This window comes from Dendroctonus ponderosae, unplaced genomic scaffold, assembly GCF_020466585.1.
Source record: "Dendroctonus ponderosae isolate FM_Combo_2020 unplaced genomic scaffold, Dpon_F_20191213v2 Dpon_F_20191213_4, whole genome shotgun sequence".
Lineage (NCBI taxonomy): Eukaryota > Metazoa > Arthropoda > Insecta > Coleoptera > Curculionidae > Dendroctonus > Dendroctonus ponderosae.
This window is the reverse complement of record NW_026018611.1, coordinates 3,704,232-3,718,934: the sequence shown is the minus strand read 5'-3', so window position 1 is coordinate 3,718,934 and position 14,703 is coordinate 3,704,232. Positions and strand designations below refer to the sequence as shown.

At 34.9% G+C, this 14,703-nt stretch overlaps 1 protein-coding gene across 3 annotated transcripts in view; it reads right to left on the bottom strand.

Annotated features, from left to right (window-relative positions):
* The window catches only part of LOC109546830, a 320,780-nt gene that overhangs the window by 7,841 nt on the left and 298,236 nt on the right, over nucleotides 1–14,703 (bottom strand). For all 3 annotated transcript variants that reach the window (XR_002172816.2, XM_019917963.2, XM_019917964.2), the window contains exons 3-10: nucleotides 4,595–4,736; nucleotides 3,003–3,070; nucleotides 2,774–2,912; nucleotides 1,252–1,373; nucleotides 955–1,194; nucleotides 705–899; nucleotides 533–647; nucleotides 404–471 (exon numbers count right to left, since the gene is read on the bottom strand). Coding sequence is in view for 2 of the 3 variants with exons in the window: in XM_019917963.2 (XP_019773522.1) it covers nucleotides 404–471; nucleotides 533–647; nucleotides 705–899; nucleotides 955–1,194; nucleotides 1,252–1,373; nucleotides 2,774–2,912; nucleotides 3,003–3,070; nucleotides 4,595–4,736 (1,089 nt within the window). In the remaining variant the exon portion in view is untranslated. The remainder of the gene's footprint in view (nucleotides 1–403; nucleotides 472–532; nucleotides 648–704; nucleotides 900–954; nucleotides 1,195–1,251; nucleotides 1,374–2,773; nucleotides 2,913–3,002; nucleotides 3,071–4,594; nucleotides 4,737–14,703) is intronic.

Genomic DNA, 14,703 nt, shown 5'->3' with positions numbered 1-14,703 from the left:
CGTGGTGTTTTTCGCAGGCCAGAGTTTAGCTATTATTTTATCTCTAAATCGCGAAGCAATGAAGTCAATTTCGGACCCATTTTAAAGGGAAAAGCCTCTTGTTTAAATGTAGAAAGTTTCGATTTTCAGTCATCATCAGGCAATTTTAAAACAATTTTCAAATTTGGATATTTAAGCAGATATTTAGTTAGAATTTATTATTTTATTAGAAATTTATTTACGCAGGAACATGCAAAGCTAGCGAGTCACTTGTATCACATTCGTAGGGTAAAGTCTGCTCAAGTGGAAAAAGTTTAGATTTTGAATTATCGTCAGGGAATTTCGGCATTTTATTGTCTTTTGATCGAAAAATGGCACTTTAAGATTCATTCGAATAAAAATCCATTTTGCTGTTATTGCTTACTCGATTGTTGGATTTCCATTATGTTGGAGTCCCGCTTGTAGAACATCATGCAAACGTATCCACTATCGCTGCAAGTAATAAAGAGCTTGAAGTAGAAACGTACATAAAAACGCCGAATAAACTCCTTACCATCCTGCAGTAACATGCGCGACTATTTGAACCTGCTTATTATCCAGCTGCTGCAATATCCCGTGACAAACCAGCCGCATCTCAGAATTCTGCTTCTGATCTTCCGATTCAAATCCTGCAACAACAGTAAAACGTCCAAGCTACTACTAAATTGTTTCTGGGCTGATCTCACCTAGATCCTGGAAGGCAAACTGAGGCTGAGCGAAATTCTGATGAATTCTGATCGGTCTGGTCGTTTCATCGTCCAGGATTTTCAGCGTGGCGTTTTTCTGAGCAAACTTGAACGTCTTGTGATGGTCCAAACTGACCCAGGTGTGATGAGTGGTGATCCACTCAGGAAATCTGCATCGTTTATGTTGGTCGTCAACTGCAACAACCATCATAAAATTTTACATCAATGAACACGTTTCTTCACTGCCTACCGATTGTTAGCTTCATCGTGCGACTTCCTTCAGTGGGGCTTTGCAAGCCCGAACATGTCGCATCTCCGGACTGCGCTATCGAATAGACAATCTTCCCATCTTCCTTGCCCTTTTGGTAGATGAAGCATCGGTATTGATCTTCATCCGATGTCAAGCTGCGTCGGTTGCCTTGCGAAATTTTTCCGATCAGATACTTGGTGGATCCTTCCTTCCAGGTTGCCAAGCAGATCAGTTCTTCCACTGTTCAAAGATTTGCTTATTAATGGTACCTGAAGGCGCATCTTCGGGAATATTTACCGTTGCTTTCAGAACTGGGCACATCTGGACATGCTTGGTATTTTAGCACTAATCGAGAGTCATCAGTACAACTCTCCGCTCTGCTTGGAGGGTTGCTACAGTCACCGGTCCCTCTATTGTATCTAGAATTTACATCAGTTTGATTTGGGGAAGAGCATAGAAGGTGTTGCTTATTGATGTGAGAGTTTAATTGAAAATTCAGAGTAATTCGCTGTATAGAGGGAGACTCAAGCTTCCGAAATTGTTTTGAAGTGATTGACAAAATAAACCAAATTTGCCTCAACTTTGGCACCGATAATTTCTGACTGGTTTGAGCGATTTCATTCATGTTTGAAACCTTATTTAGTGCAATTCTTTTTCTATCAGTGGGTGATTTTTGCAAAAATTACGTAATTCAGATAGAGTTCCAACGGGGCGGAATATAGCACAATGTCACATTTTTAAAAGTTTAACATGCTTAAAGTTGAACCAAATTTTGCTTTTTATTTCAACAGCAGAGCAACTATAAAACTCATGTTGAAACGATTTCTGAATTCTTCGCCTATCCCTTTTATTTACAGGGTGAACGCAAAAAATCTACTTTAAAGTTTTGCAGTGATAACATTTTGACCAATTTTCGAAATGTACAGCTCAACTTGAAGGTAAAATTTCATWTTTGATTTAAWACAAAAGTTCAATTTACAGGGTGTGGAATGAATAAGTGGCTTATTTACTCACTTTTAGTGCTACCCTGTATATAAAATGTTTGATTTATTTCGATTATGAAGTTTTAGCTTCAACATGAGCTCTATATTTTGAAAATCGCTCCAAGAGAAAAAATGCTATGACTGCGAGACCAAAAAGTTGACTTTTTTAGATCGCCCTGTAAATAAACAAGATAGGCCAAATAAGTATACAAAATCTGTTTCCCGATATGAGCTCTATTTTTATGCCTGTTATGTTGAAATCCTAACAAAAGTTTTTTATTCTACTCGGTGCCTGCCCAACTTTTAACAAAATTTACTTTTTTCTTATTTTCCACCCTGTAAAAGGTTTATATAAAGTTCGTAATTTTCGTCAAAAATAGGGGACGATCGGAAAATAATTGGACTAGATAACGCATCAAACAGAAATGGCTCGAGTCAGTCACAATTTATCAGGGTAAGGAAAATTGCCCAGTTTATACTTGAAAAATTGCATAACGTGCATTCGTTATTTCTTTTGAAAATAACTCGAAGAATCTGGCAGATTCGAAAAAATTACAAAACACTAGAAACTTTCTAAATTGAACAAAGAATTACAAAAACAGCTCGCTAGATTTCAGGGGTGCACTACAAAAAAATATTCCGCTCTGCATTCTTAGATTGCAACGAGTAATCGACACTCCAAACTTGAGTTAAATCGCTCAAAAACTGTAAGAATTGAAATCGAAAAACCAAAAAAAAAAATATTTTTATCATTTACTGCCTTCGATTTATTTACATGCAAAACGTGTTAAACCTATTAAAACTAGCTTCAATTGTGGAAAATGTGTTTCCCTTACCCAAATGTGAATGGCGCGCTTTTAAATGGGCAATCGAGAGGTTTCACTTCGGGATATTTGCGAAACATACTGTACAGTGCAGCATCTCCAACGATTCTTGAGCAAATCTCAGCTAGCGAGTCCTTGGTTTCACAGTAGGCTAAAAATACAAAGTGTTTTAATCATTAATTGAATGTTAAATTTCAAAAAACCTGTTCTAAACGAAGCAATTGAGCTTTTGTCTACTCACTTTCTTTATATTGAAGTACACTTGAATGTTTCTCATGTAGCACTAAGCATCTGTAGCAATCCTCGGATCTAGAACAAAATGCAGTTTTTTTCGGGATCAACAAATTTACAGTAAATCTAGATCGGCCTGATGTTTCTCCTTTCAACAGCTTGCTGTACATCAGTGAAGATAAATCGGGCAAAACAGAATTTAAGCCGGTTCCTGCTTTTTTCGCAGTTTCAATTTCCCATATGAACATCGATGGATGCAGCAAACGTCGAAAGGATAACTTGATGGCTAATATCATGGATTTTGTATGTTTTGGTTGGAAATAAAAAAAATAGTATGGGAAACGTAAAAAATAGTAATAAACAGAAGGTACACGCTTCGTAAGCAAATGTATTAGCAATTTAAAAGTGCGCATAATTTGTCCATTAGGATACTGATGAGATGACTTATATAGATTTGGTCTCATATACATATAATGTGGTCATTCGAGCCGGATACGATTCAACAACAAACAAATTTTTGTTAAATTGCGGTTCATAATTTTTTTTGAACTATCAGCCTAATAAAATTTAAAAACAACCTCTATTCTGAATCCAAAGCTAACACAAAAATAAAATTATACGAAATAAATTGGGAAAAAATTACCGCGGAAAATATAAATATTTACAAAGCAGATTAATAAAGTACAAAATTGCATTTTTTTGTGATTCAAAACAGTAGTTTGATTTAGAAGATCGAATCGTCCCAAAAGTTATGTTTTCCAAAGCTTTTGAAACCTTCCATATTGTCAAAGCTCACATTTGAAAATAGTTCAAGACTCAAAGTAGATAGAGGAAGCGTAACTTTTCATGCGTTTTGAGTAGAAGCCGAAATATTCCAATACCCGACTGGTAACATAACTGGATTTTTGCAATTTCACGTTATTATGACGTGAATACATGGAAGCGAGATAACGTTGTCGCGGTATTTTCCCGGCTGGCAAAAGGGGAAAGAAACTCGAATAATAATTGTAAGGGAGCAGCTCCATCTTGCCGCGGGCCCTAAAGGAAATTAAATGGCTTTTAGTGAAATGAACACACACATACATATAGCGGCTTTGTAAACATGGCAAAAAGCATGATATAAACATAAGAGGCCTGGCACGAAACTCAAAACTTTATGCCTGCCAAAATAATAGAAAATTACTTGCTGATGTTAACTTTGCACTCAAAAAATCCTGGATCTCTTTACTTTATTTATGAAATCTGAGCAGTGTGAGTTTGTTTTTGTTATTGCGAGTTCTACAAGCAGTGAAAGTAGATACTTAAAATCTCTGGAAATTGGAATAATTTCTCTTGGAACATTGAAAAACGCTTCTGCTACCAACTTTTCTTTCTGAATCGACCTGTGTGTGTTCTCAAATGTTGAACTTCTACAACTTGCCGAAATCTTGCTAAAATCAGTTATTTTCTTCTAAAGTTATTAATACGAAAATTATACTTAAACACCTTCTGCTTTGCAGGCGCTTACGCACGCTACTTAAGAAACCACACAACACTCTGCCAACTAGGCGAATAAATCAGATAGAATAAGTGTAAGATAAAATAGTAAAAGCCGGTACTTACTTGTCATAAACCAGATATTTATCGCCCTGTTCCTCATAACATTCCCCTTTAGACTCGATGTGGGTATTGTTGATAAGGATCAGCCCCTGGATTCCGCTTTGAAACCAACGGCCCTGCCAGTTTTGCTTGAATTGGCATCGAGCTGAAACAAACAAGCGTTTTTTTGAAAAAAAAACAAGAAAATACTTCAGAAAACATATAAAAATAAATACAATAAATCTAGGTTTTAATGTATTTTTTGTGCCGAACCCTTCGGACACGACATTGCATTTAAAAAGACAAATGTACGTAAATTAGCCAAAACCCATATTAACCCAAGCAATAGAAACAACTATAGATTACATGTACTTTTCTGCTTCTGTGCGTTACTTTAAGGCAATAATTAACTTAACTACAAGCAAAGGAAAAGAACAAGGGCCATTTCCATTCAACATTATATTGCTATTTTCGTTTACCCAACTTGCGTTATACACGATGGTGTAATGTAAAATTTAATAGAACTCCTTTTAAGCAAAGTAGCGCAGTTAAGCAGCATATATTTATATTCCTAGCAAATTTGTGCAGTTTATGCACGATTTTTGAACATTTTTCTGCTTAAATCTAGGATAAGATAATTTAAAAAAACATCCAATTCTACTCAACTCGTTATTTATAGTTATGTAAAATTGACGTTGCCTTTTAAATGGCTCTTCACCTAGAACAAAAGAAATATGAACAACAAAATGAAAATATTAATATTAAAACCGTTGATGTCGAGGTAGTTTCAAATTAAAATCGAATTGTAAATGAACTGCAAAACACTAGGAGAAAAACCAATTTGAAATGTTTAAAATAGAAGCGCTCTATTGCTGAAGCTGTCCGTATTATTTGTAAATAATTACTGGAAGAGTTACATTTAATATTTTAACGTTTTGTTATAATTTATTTTAATTAACGCATACAAACAGCGCTTCCCACTATGGGCCTACATCTGGTTACATAAACGAATTAATACAGCTTTGTATAAACATTGAAATATTTAATTACACTTTGATCGACTTTGTGGCAATTTAATTCAGTTTTACTGCGATTTTTTGGATTAGTGAAAATTTTAGATTTCACATTATATTTCGTTGTTACAGCGAAGCTTCAAATATATATTTGTCAAATGGTTTGATGAATTTTTCAATCTACTTTCGAACTAAGCTTTGTATATAGTTTTATATTTTTTATTGACTTATACATATACTTTTATTGACGAATTTATTCAATTTACGTTCAAAACATTGCCTCCTATTGCCAATGGTACCTTAGGCCTTTGTTTGGAGAGAAGAAGGGACTATGCCCATAAAATGATCCAAACTTTCCAGCAAAACGTTCCATCAACTATAAACCCTTTCATACCTGGTTTAACGTTGCTTAATTATAATTATTTTTAGTAGATCTTTTAGCTCTCCTCAAGGAGGGATATAAAACCACACGTTTCTAGAAGGGTCGGTTTTATCCCAGACGACACTGTTGTCATGTTTTTGATCACAAAGTCCTATTTAAGACAACTGGCTGGAGTTTGATCCCAAATTCCAGCAAACTGGTCAGGCCGTTCCCTATGAAATTTCTGGCATTTCTTTGCGGGTAGTGAGCATTTTTTGAGTGTGTTAATTGTTAATAAAATTTCCTGATTATCGGCAACAGCGGCGGATAAAATATGGTAATTTATTAAGGAAAAACACCTCGGTTTAACGCGCAGGTAATAAGGACCGAAGGGAAAACTCCAAGAAGTTTACCTTAATGTACACTTAATGTAATTTATTGTTTGGGATACTTCGGAACCCCACGAGTCGGGTCGCACTTTATTTGATTATGTTAATTCAAGAGGGAAGGGTTGAAATTCTTTCCTAATTTCATCCCCTAATTGGTTAAGCATGAAATATTAACAATGCTGTTCAAATACCGCTCAGTATTAATTATAGCCAATTGATTCAATTGTACATAGATTAAATGTACCATAATGCTACTTAAATCACTGGAATGTGAAACATTCAAAACACACCTACCCTTTATAAATATTAAAACAGGCAACAATTTTGAAACTGAAATTTCTACGTACAACCGGGTCACGCTAATGCATTATTGATAAAACGTCTTTTCAACGAAAATAGTTTTGTCTGTAAAAGCCAAAGCGGCAAATCGTTCATTTTTATTTATTTCGGTAATTCAATATTCAGTTACCATCATTTCATATTTACAGATGGTGAGGATAATCAAGGAACTTGCAAGCCAATGTAAATGGATCGACAGCCAACACGCACTTTGTTAGTTAGAGGGTAAGTTTCTTCGTGCAACTTTTATTATTTTAGTTGGAGTTGTTTGAATGTCTAAATATTAGGAAGATTATAGGTTGAATTAAAAATATTTCGACTGGTTGCTTTTGAATTTTGCGCTTTGTTTCGAATCAAATGCCATAGTTCACAGATCCGAAAAGGTCTGCAAATTTCATGAGCCAGAGTATATTGATTGAAGGCTAAAAGCCCCATAAAACATAGTTAAAGTTTCACATAAATGTGTCGGTAATGCCTTTTAACTATTCTCAAAAAGAAAAATTATGCTTTCTCCTGACGTTTCGCAAACAGGAGTGGCCGGCATCTTCAGAAGTGATTTGTCCGAAAATTTAACCCAACTGTTTGTCCGTCAAAGAAACGTTTTAGAATGCGCTGGATCTAAACTTATTGTGATTTTTTATTTATTTCACTGTGATTCGCACTTATAACTTAACTTCTTAGAACTGTTGCTGCTTTTCTATTAGTTTTAATGGTTTTACGCCATTCTAAGTCGATGAATGAATATTACTTCAATTTTCAATTTCACACGTTTCAAATTTTACCAATTATGTACTACTTTACTAATTAATTTTGGTAAATAAATTGGGACCATTGAAAAAATTGTATCTATTTTCGTTTTTATCTAGTTTTTTTCCAATCTGGTTTATCATTTTCCTATTTGCCTATTTTTCTGTCAAGGTGTTCTTGCTTTGCATTTTGGCGCTTTACCTTCCCTTGTTTTTTTCCTCACTTCGTTAGTTTTGCGTTGTTTATCGATATATTGGTCGTGGACTTTTTCAGGATTTTATGTCGTTTTATTTGGTTACTTTCTAAACGTTTTATTGACTTAATATCAGAATTGTAATGGCTAATGTGAATATTAATCGTCACGAGATAAATAAAACTTCAAGGTATTTTGCACTTTTTCCAAACACTTATTTTAGTGTCCGCTAACAATGTGTTTTTCAGTTCAAATTGCTGCATGTAACAAAGCGAAAATAAGCATAAATGTATCATAAAAACGTTTTAACATAAGAAATAATTTATCGTCTACTAGTTTCGAAGAAATTTTGAGAATTAAGTAACAAAAACGTATTATAATTATGTATTTTTAATTTCTCTTAGTTTATAAATGATGCCATAATTATATTGCAAAATATAGTCGATTTAACGACAATAATTTTGCCTTTTAGATTTTGCACGCTAAATAGACAAACTGTATTGAAAATTATTGCAACTCGCCGTAGTTGTGGGTGTAAATTTGCCACGGTTGAAATCGATGAAATTATTTTACACATACATGTATATACAAATAATTGAATATATATGATAAATATACAAATTAATTAAATTATGGCCATGGACAGTGTTTCCAATAATTTCCATTTATGAAACTAAAACCGCTAACAAATCGATCTGTATCCATTTAAAATGCTCAACAAAAAAAAATTACACCAAATTTGCCTTAACTTTGCAACTGGGTAAATTTCGACTGCTACGAGCGATTTGATTTCTGCTGCAAATCCTTTTTAACATATTTCTTTTTTACTTTCGTTGGAAAGTTTGGCATGCTCCCAATTAAGCAAGAAACTTTTTTTGGCACTAAATGGACCTCGAATCTGGAAATCTATTTTTCAATTTTACTTTGTATTTGGAAAAGGACTAACGAATGCACGTTATGTAATATTGCAAGTTTAAACTGCTCAAAATGAATCTTACACGGTCAAAATTTCCCTAACTTTGAAACTAGATAAATTCTGACTGTTTAATGCGTTATCTAGTCCAATCCTTTTTCTAACAACCCGTGTTTTCAGCGAAATTTACGACACTTTCTATAGGGTGGAAAATGAAAAAATGTAAATTTTGTGAAAGTTGGACCGCCCCCTGTTGAACAAAAAAGCTTTTGTGAATATTTCAACATGAAAGGCATAACGATAGTCCTCATATCTCGAATCGAATTTCGAATCTTTCGCTTATATTATTTATTTACAGGGTGATCTAAAAAAATATATTTTTGGTCTTGCAAAAATGTGTAGAGTATAAAAAATTACCCAAATCATAACTGCCCCCAAATCTGAGATTCTGCCAGACTTATTTCAAATACATACTTAATCCATTTAGGCACGCAGTCCGATAAATTTAAAAGTTGGCTTAAGTTGACTATGAATTCTAGGTTCAACATAAGCTCTATATTTTGAAAATCCATCATAGAGAAAAAATGTTGAGTTTCGAAAAAGCGGATTTTTTCAGTTCACTCTGTAGATGAAAGGGATGGGCAAAAAATTAAAAAACTGTTTAAGTCACTCTTTACCCTTTTAGTGGAACCTAAATAAACGTTTTCTTGTTCAACTGAGGGCAAGCTTTCAGGGATTTTTCACATCCTTTCAGGTAATTGATTTTCTGATGGAAAATTTACGTTTTTGGCAGTTCAGGATGAATCTTTAGTGAAAAAGTTCACAATGCTTTGTTGCAAGCGTTGCCCTCATTGAGTCATTTTGGCATTTGGCAGTTTAAATATTCAAGCATTCCTCAGCTACATTTTCTATTTAATTTTCGGTTAATAACTGCAACTGTTGCTCATACAGGTTTTTTGGAAATGAGTCCCACTTATTCTTCACTAATTGGAAAAATGATAAATATTTGCATTAAACCCAAAAATGAGCACCTCCATTTCTAATAGTATGAAATATGCAGATTCTTCTTTCATTTCTGGAAGAGTCTTTCATACATGTAACCAGTGACATTTTTGAGAGCAAAATCCAATCTAAACCCTCTTTTCAACACTTGTTAATGACTTTCCCACCATTCCTCAAAAGACCTTCATTACCATTAAAAAGGAATGTTTAATCAACTTTCTGTACTATGAGCTCGTTCGGGTTTTACCGAAATCTTTCGCAAATATCTTTTTCGCCTTTCGGGGCGGCATTTTTTCAATAATGCATTAAAGTTGACCTCGGCGAATTAGGTGGGAGTCGAGCCAGTTTTTAAAACTGCCATCCCATGAATATTCACCGTTACAAAGGAGAAAAATGAATATTTTAAAACTACCAGCTCTAAGGATTTAAAAGTGCTTTCGACTAACTTGGTTAATTTGCTCGGAAACTGATCAGTGGTGGCGCAAGACAACGACCTTTTTTCTCAAGCCAGTTACGGTAAATTTATTTACTGACAAATTTCACGTTTAAAACATGCCGACAACAGTTTATAGATAATGGAACAAGTCGCTGATAAGCAACGTATTTAATTCGCAAAACACAATCCAGATTCCAGGAAACATAATGCCTAATCCGAAACACAACAATAATCCCGTAATAATCACCTACGCGTAAAAGGGATAACTCAAATCCTTGCCTGCCTTTAAAATCTTGTTAATTTTTAATGGACCCGTTTAGCGTCTCGATATACCCTTTTCAGGTCTGAATGTTCTATTAGGGTTTTTGGATGCTCATAATAATGAAAATTAACGCTGATATTTGGGGAAAACGAAATAAATGATAATTTCAGTTCAAACAAGGCAAAACAGAATGCCCGACCCTGAGTTTAGAACAACAGATGCTCAATTATCTTTGAAATATACTTCCCAATCAACTAATAAAAGGGGCTGGGTAAAAACGGATTTTTATCCCGATACTGGCGATTGATGTTTTCCATGAAACATTGAAACAGACGCTGGAGGATCCTTAATTTATCCGGGAGTTAGCCAAAGTAATGAGTCGCTACTTAAGTAGGTCCCTTATGGGATATGAACGATGTTTGCGGGCTCTTACTGCTAATATCTTATGTCTTAGGATAATAGAAAATTAGGGCGCTTATGGCTCGGCTGGTTTTATGACAGCCATTACGCTTGTGGGCCACACAATATTACTATTTTTCATTTCTTGACTTTTCAAGGGATTGCTTGCTCAATAATCAACCGCAAAGCATGATATTCGGGAAAATTACGGATAATTTCCATGAAATCCTGTTGTTCATATTTCCACGGGATTATTGAAGAACATTTTAAACACTCTGGGCATTATCGCCATTAAAAATGAATATTCCACCATAATTTGCAGTAAAAACAGTTCCATATTCCAGTCTACTTTTATTATTAAAATTTCAACGTTCGTTCTTAAAATCACATTTTTCATGTTGATTCGACTCAAATAAGTTAATCCCGTGTGGATACTCTTGTTCGCGAAAAAATGTAGATTCATTAAATTATCTTTCGATGTTTGGTGGTTGATTCAATTGTTAAGTGGAACGAGAGTTTTAATAGTAGAAAATTCGTAAGGAAGCTTTAAAAACCTGAATTCTGTTGCATGAAAATGCATTTTATAATTGATGGTCTAGAATGGGCACAAGTATAGTAAATATCAGTTGGTCAAGTAATGTGTATTTTGCAGGAAAATGAGTGTTTGTATTTACGGCTTGCGGGTTTTATCAGCGAATCATTAATCAGTCTCCATGATTGGGCCTATCGGCTTCCACGAATTCTGCCCTCAAATCAATTTAATTAATTATTGATTGATTGATCAGTTTTGACCAACGGCAGTTCATTTATGACCAATTAATAACTTAGAGAGTTTGTTTATATATGTCTTGGAAAGTGCGGAAATTCGCTGTTAATTAAATTAATTAAGAATGTTGCAGACTAATTTTCATTAAGTGTGTTTTTATGGCTGTTTTTCATATCTTACCAATTCAGATAAACGAATACTGATGGCTCGTGGAGCGTATGAAGCTTTGGGTGCTTAAGCGTCACTTAAGGGATCGTTTTCCAAAAAAACGAAGCAAATGTTCCGTATAACAAAAAATCCAAGAAAAATTGGTTTTTTCATCCGCAAGTTATTCGTTTTTTAATTTTTGTTTTGCTATATTTAACTCACTGTCTGTGCTTTCGGTTTATTCCACTTTTTTTGCTGCAGTGAACTGCCGCGAACATGAAAATTATGTTTTTCCATTGCGGATTTTTCTTTGTTGCTCTGAGTTTTTCTTCTTCATCTTGCTTGTTGATTTTTTCTTTATTGGATTCTTAAGTTGTGATGATTTGCAACTATTTACTGTAGGTATGTTCTGGTGTTTCAAAGTTTTCCTATTCATTTATCAATTCAAACTGCTGAGTTTTTCGGGAGTTTAAGTCGTGCAAAAGAATTTTTTCCTGACGTTTCGCTAGCAGCAGTGGCTTGCATATTTAAAGATGGTTTGCTCGGTCCGTAAAATCAATGTAATAAATATAGCGTAGAATGGTAAGTTTGCTTAGCCAAGTAAATGAACAAAAATTGATTGGCAATTTTTATCTTCCAAACTAAAGCAGGTAGCAGCTTCAAATTTTTACTATCGTTAGAAGACACTTGGCAGTAACGATAATGAAAGTCTCATAAAAACCGATTACAAACTGCAATTTTACCAGTTGAGTGAATATCAGTGTCAAAATGTGTGTTCTGACTCAACTGCGTTTGCTGTTTTAAAAATTCGCAGAATCGAAATTAAAGCAAGTAGCGACTTGAGATTTTTACCATTTTTAGACAAGTTTTGACACTCACGACGCTGAAAGTTTCATAAAAATCGCTTACAAACAGCATTTCTTTCAGCTGAACGAATATCAGTCTCCAAATGATTGTTCTTACTCAACTGCGGTCGTTCTTTTCAAAAATTTCCAAAGCCCAAACTAAAGCAAGTAGCAACTTGCGATTTTTACCACTCTCACGACATTCAAATTGCTCATAAGCAGCATTTGTTTCCCGCTGAGTGAATATCAGTCTCAAAATGAATGTGTTCGCTCAACTGCGCTCGCTCTTTTAAAAATTTCCAGAGTCCAATCTAAACTTGCAATTTTTACCATTCTAAGAAGAGGCTTGATGCTAACGACACTGAAAGTTTCATAAAAATCACACGCAATCCGCAACTTTCACAGCTTAGTAAATATCAGTCTCAAAATGATTTTGCAACTGCAGTTTTTACTCAACTGCACTTTGCCATTTAAAAATTCATATTTTGCGAACTAACGCAACTTCCAACTTGAAACTTTGATCATCTTCAGAAGACACTTCACCCTAAAGATGCCGAACGTATCATAAAAATATTTCGGTACCTTGAGTTTCCCCATGTTTTTTTTCTCGCTCTGTCTTTTCAAAATTACATTTCTTGATCTTGATGAGACTTGATCCAAATAATTGCTTACCATCAAAAGAAAGTTCAATTAGTGAAAAAAAGTCATGTACAAACTCTAAGTTTTACAGGGTGGCCCAAAATATAAAGTTTATCCCACAAGCAAAAAACGATGGTAAAACATATAGGAAAGAGTCAAAGTGGATCGGGTTTAAACCGATTAATTTTTGTTGATGCATCATATTCATATTTCTACATTTAAATGCAAATCTACTGTGCTTTACCTACTGGAAAGGAGGCACGACCTCTATAGATATAATTTTAATTCTGAAGCAATTTTTTCTCATTTATCAGTTCACAGGCAAAATACCTCCATCTTGTTTAACTCGATATTTTCCCAATTTCGTAACAATCGCATTTCCGATGATTTGCAGATGTTCAGGAATCGTACGACGACTTATTGAATTAATTCGAACAAATCATTGGAAAGCTGAGTTCGCTAGTTTGAATGCTAGAACGAAATTAAATTCAATCGGACATGTGTTCTAGTTGACACTGGCAATTTTTCTCCCGTTCCGACATCCATTATTCCATATCCACGACGCTTCGCAATTCCTTTTTAATCCCTAAAGTGGATGCATTGCGTAATATGTCACTGTCGGCCCGATATGCAATAACATAGACAAATAATGCGTATAACTTTACAGTCTATTGCTGTCTGCAGGGAGGCAGCCGGAAGAATTCCTTGGATGTATCGTGTTTTCCCCAATTTTTGACGTGCCACTGTTAGATCACACAAAGCTGCTCTTCGGTTCTCCTCTCCTTCGTCCTTTAATTGTCGAATAATACATAAATTCACCCTCCAGTTAAGCACCGATATCACGATCAAAAGTATGGAATTTCCGGAACACAGTTGTCGAAATCTTTTGTCAATTTTCCAGTCTTAATCCACAAAGGGTGCATAACCCTTAGAAAACCCAATTGCGGCCAATCCAGTTATGACCAGAGCAGTCCGTAATGCAGTTCGCCCCATTCCGGAACTGCGATTGTTGTTTGCAAAGGAGCCGCGCCCTTTGTGAAGTTTTTTCCCGAATCACGCAACAAGTTGTCGGAAAGGTTTCCCATTTTGGCGATTGTCTTCAAGGTAAATGCCTTGCCCAGACATACTGTCCTATTCACGGTTTTGTCGTTAAGTGCTATTATACTTTTTGTATTTCTTAGTTATTTAGTTTATTTTTTACTTTTATTTAGCCGGCAAAAGTTAGGGTTCTGGAAGATTTTTATGAAACCTTCAGCACTTCTCGAGCCGAGAAATGTAAAAATTTCAAGTTGGTACTAGCTTTACTTCGGAAGACGCGAATTTTTAGAGAGTGCAGTTGAGTAAGAACTCAAAGAATGCTGGCGATTTTCAGGAAACTTTCAGCATCTTTAGAGTCAAGTGCTTTCCAGAGATCGTGAAAATTTCAAGGTGGTGCTCTCTTTATTTCGGAAGATGCGAATTTTTCAAGGGGGATCGCAGTTGACTAAAAACAACTTTTATGAGACCGATATTCACTACGCGGGAAAAATTCAAAATGCCGGGTGATTTTTATGGAACTTTCAGCATCTGTAGAGCCACGTGTCTGCTAAGGATCGTGAGAATTTAAAGTTGCTACTCGCTGCAGTTTTAAAGATGAGCATTTTTCAAGGGGGAGCGCAGTTGAGTAAACAACTTTTATGAGA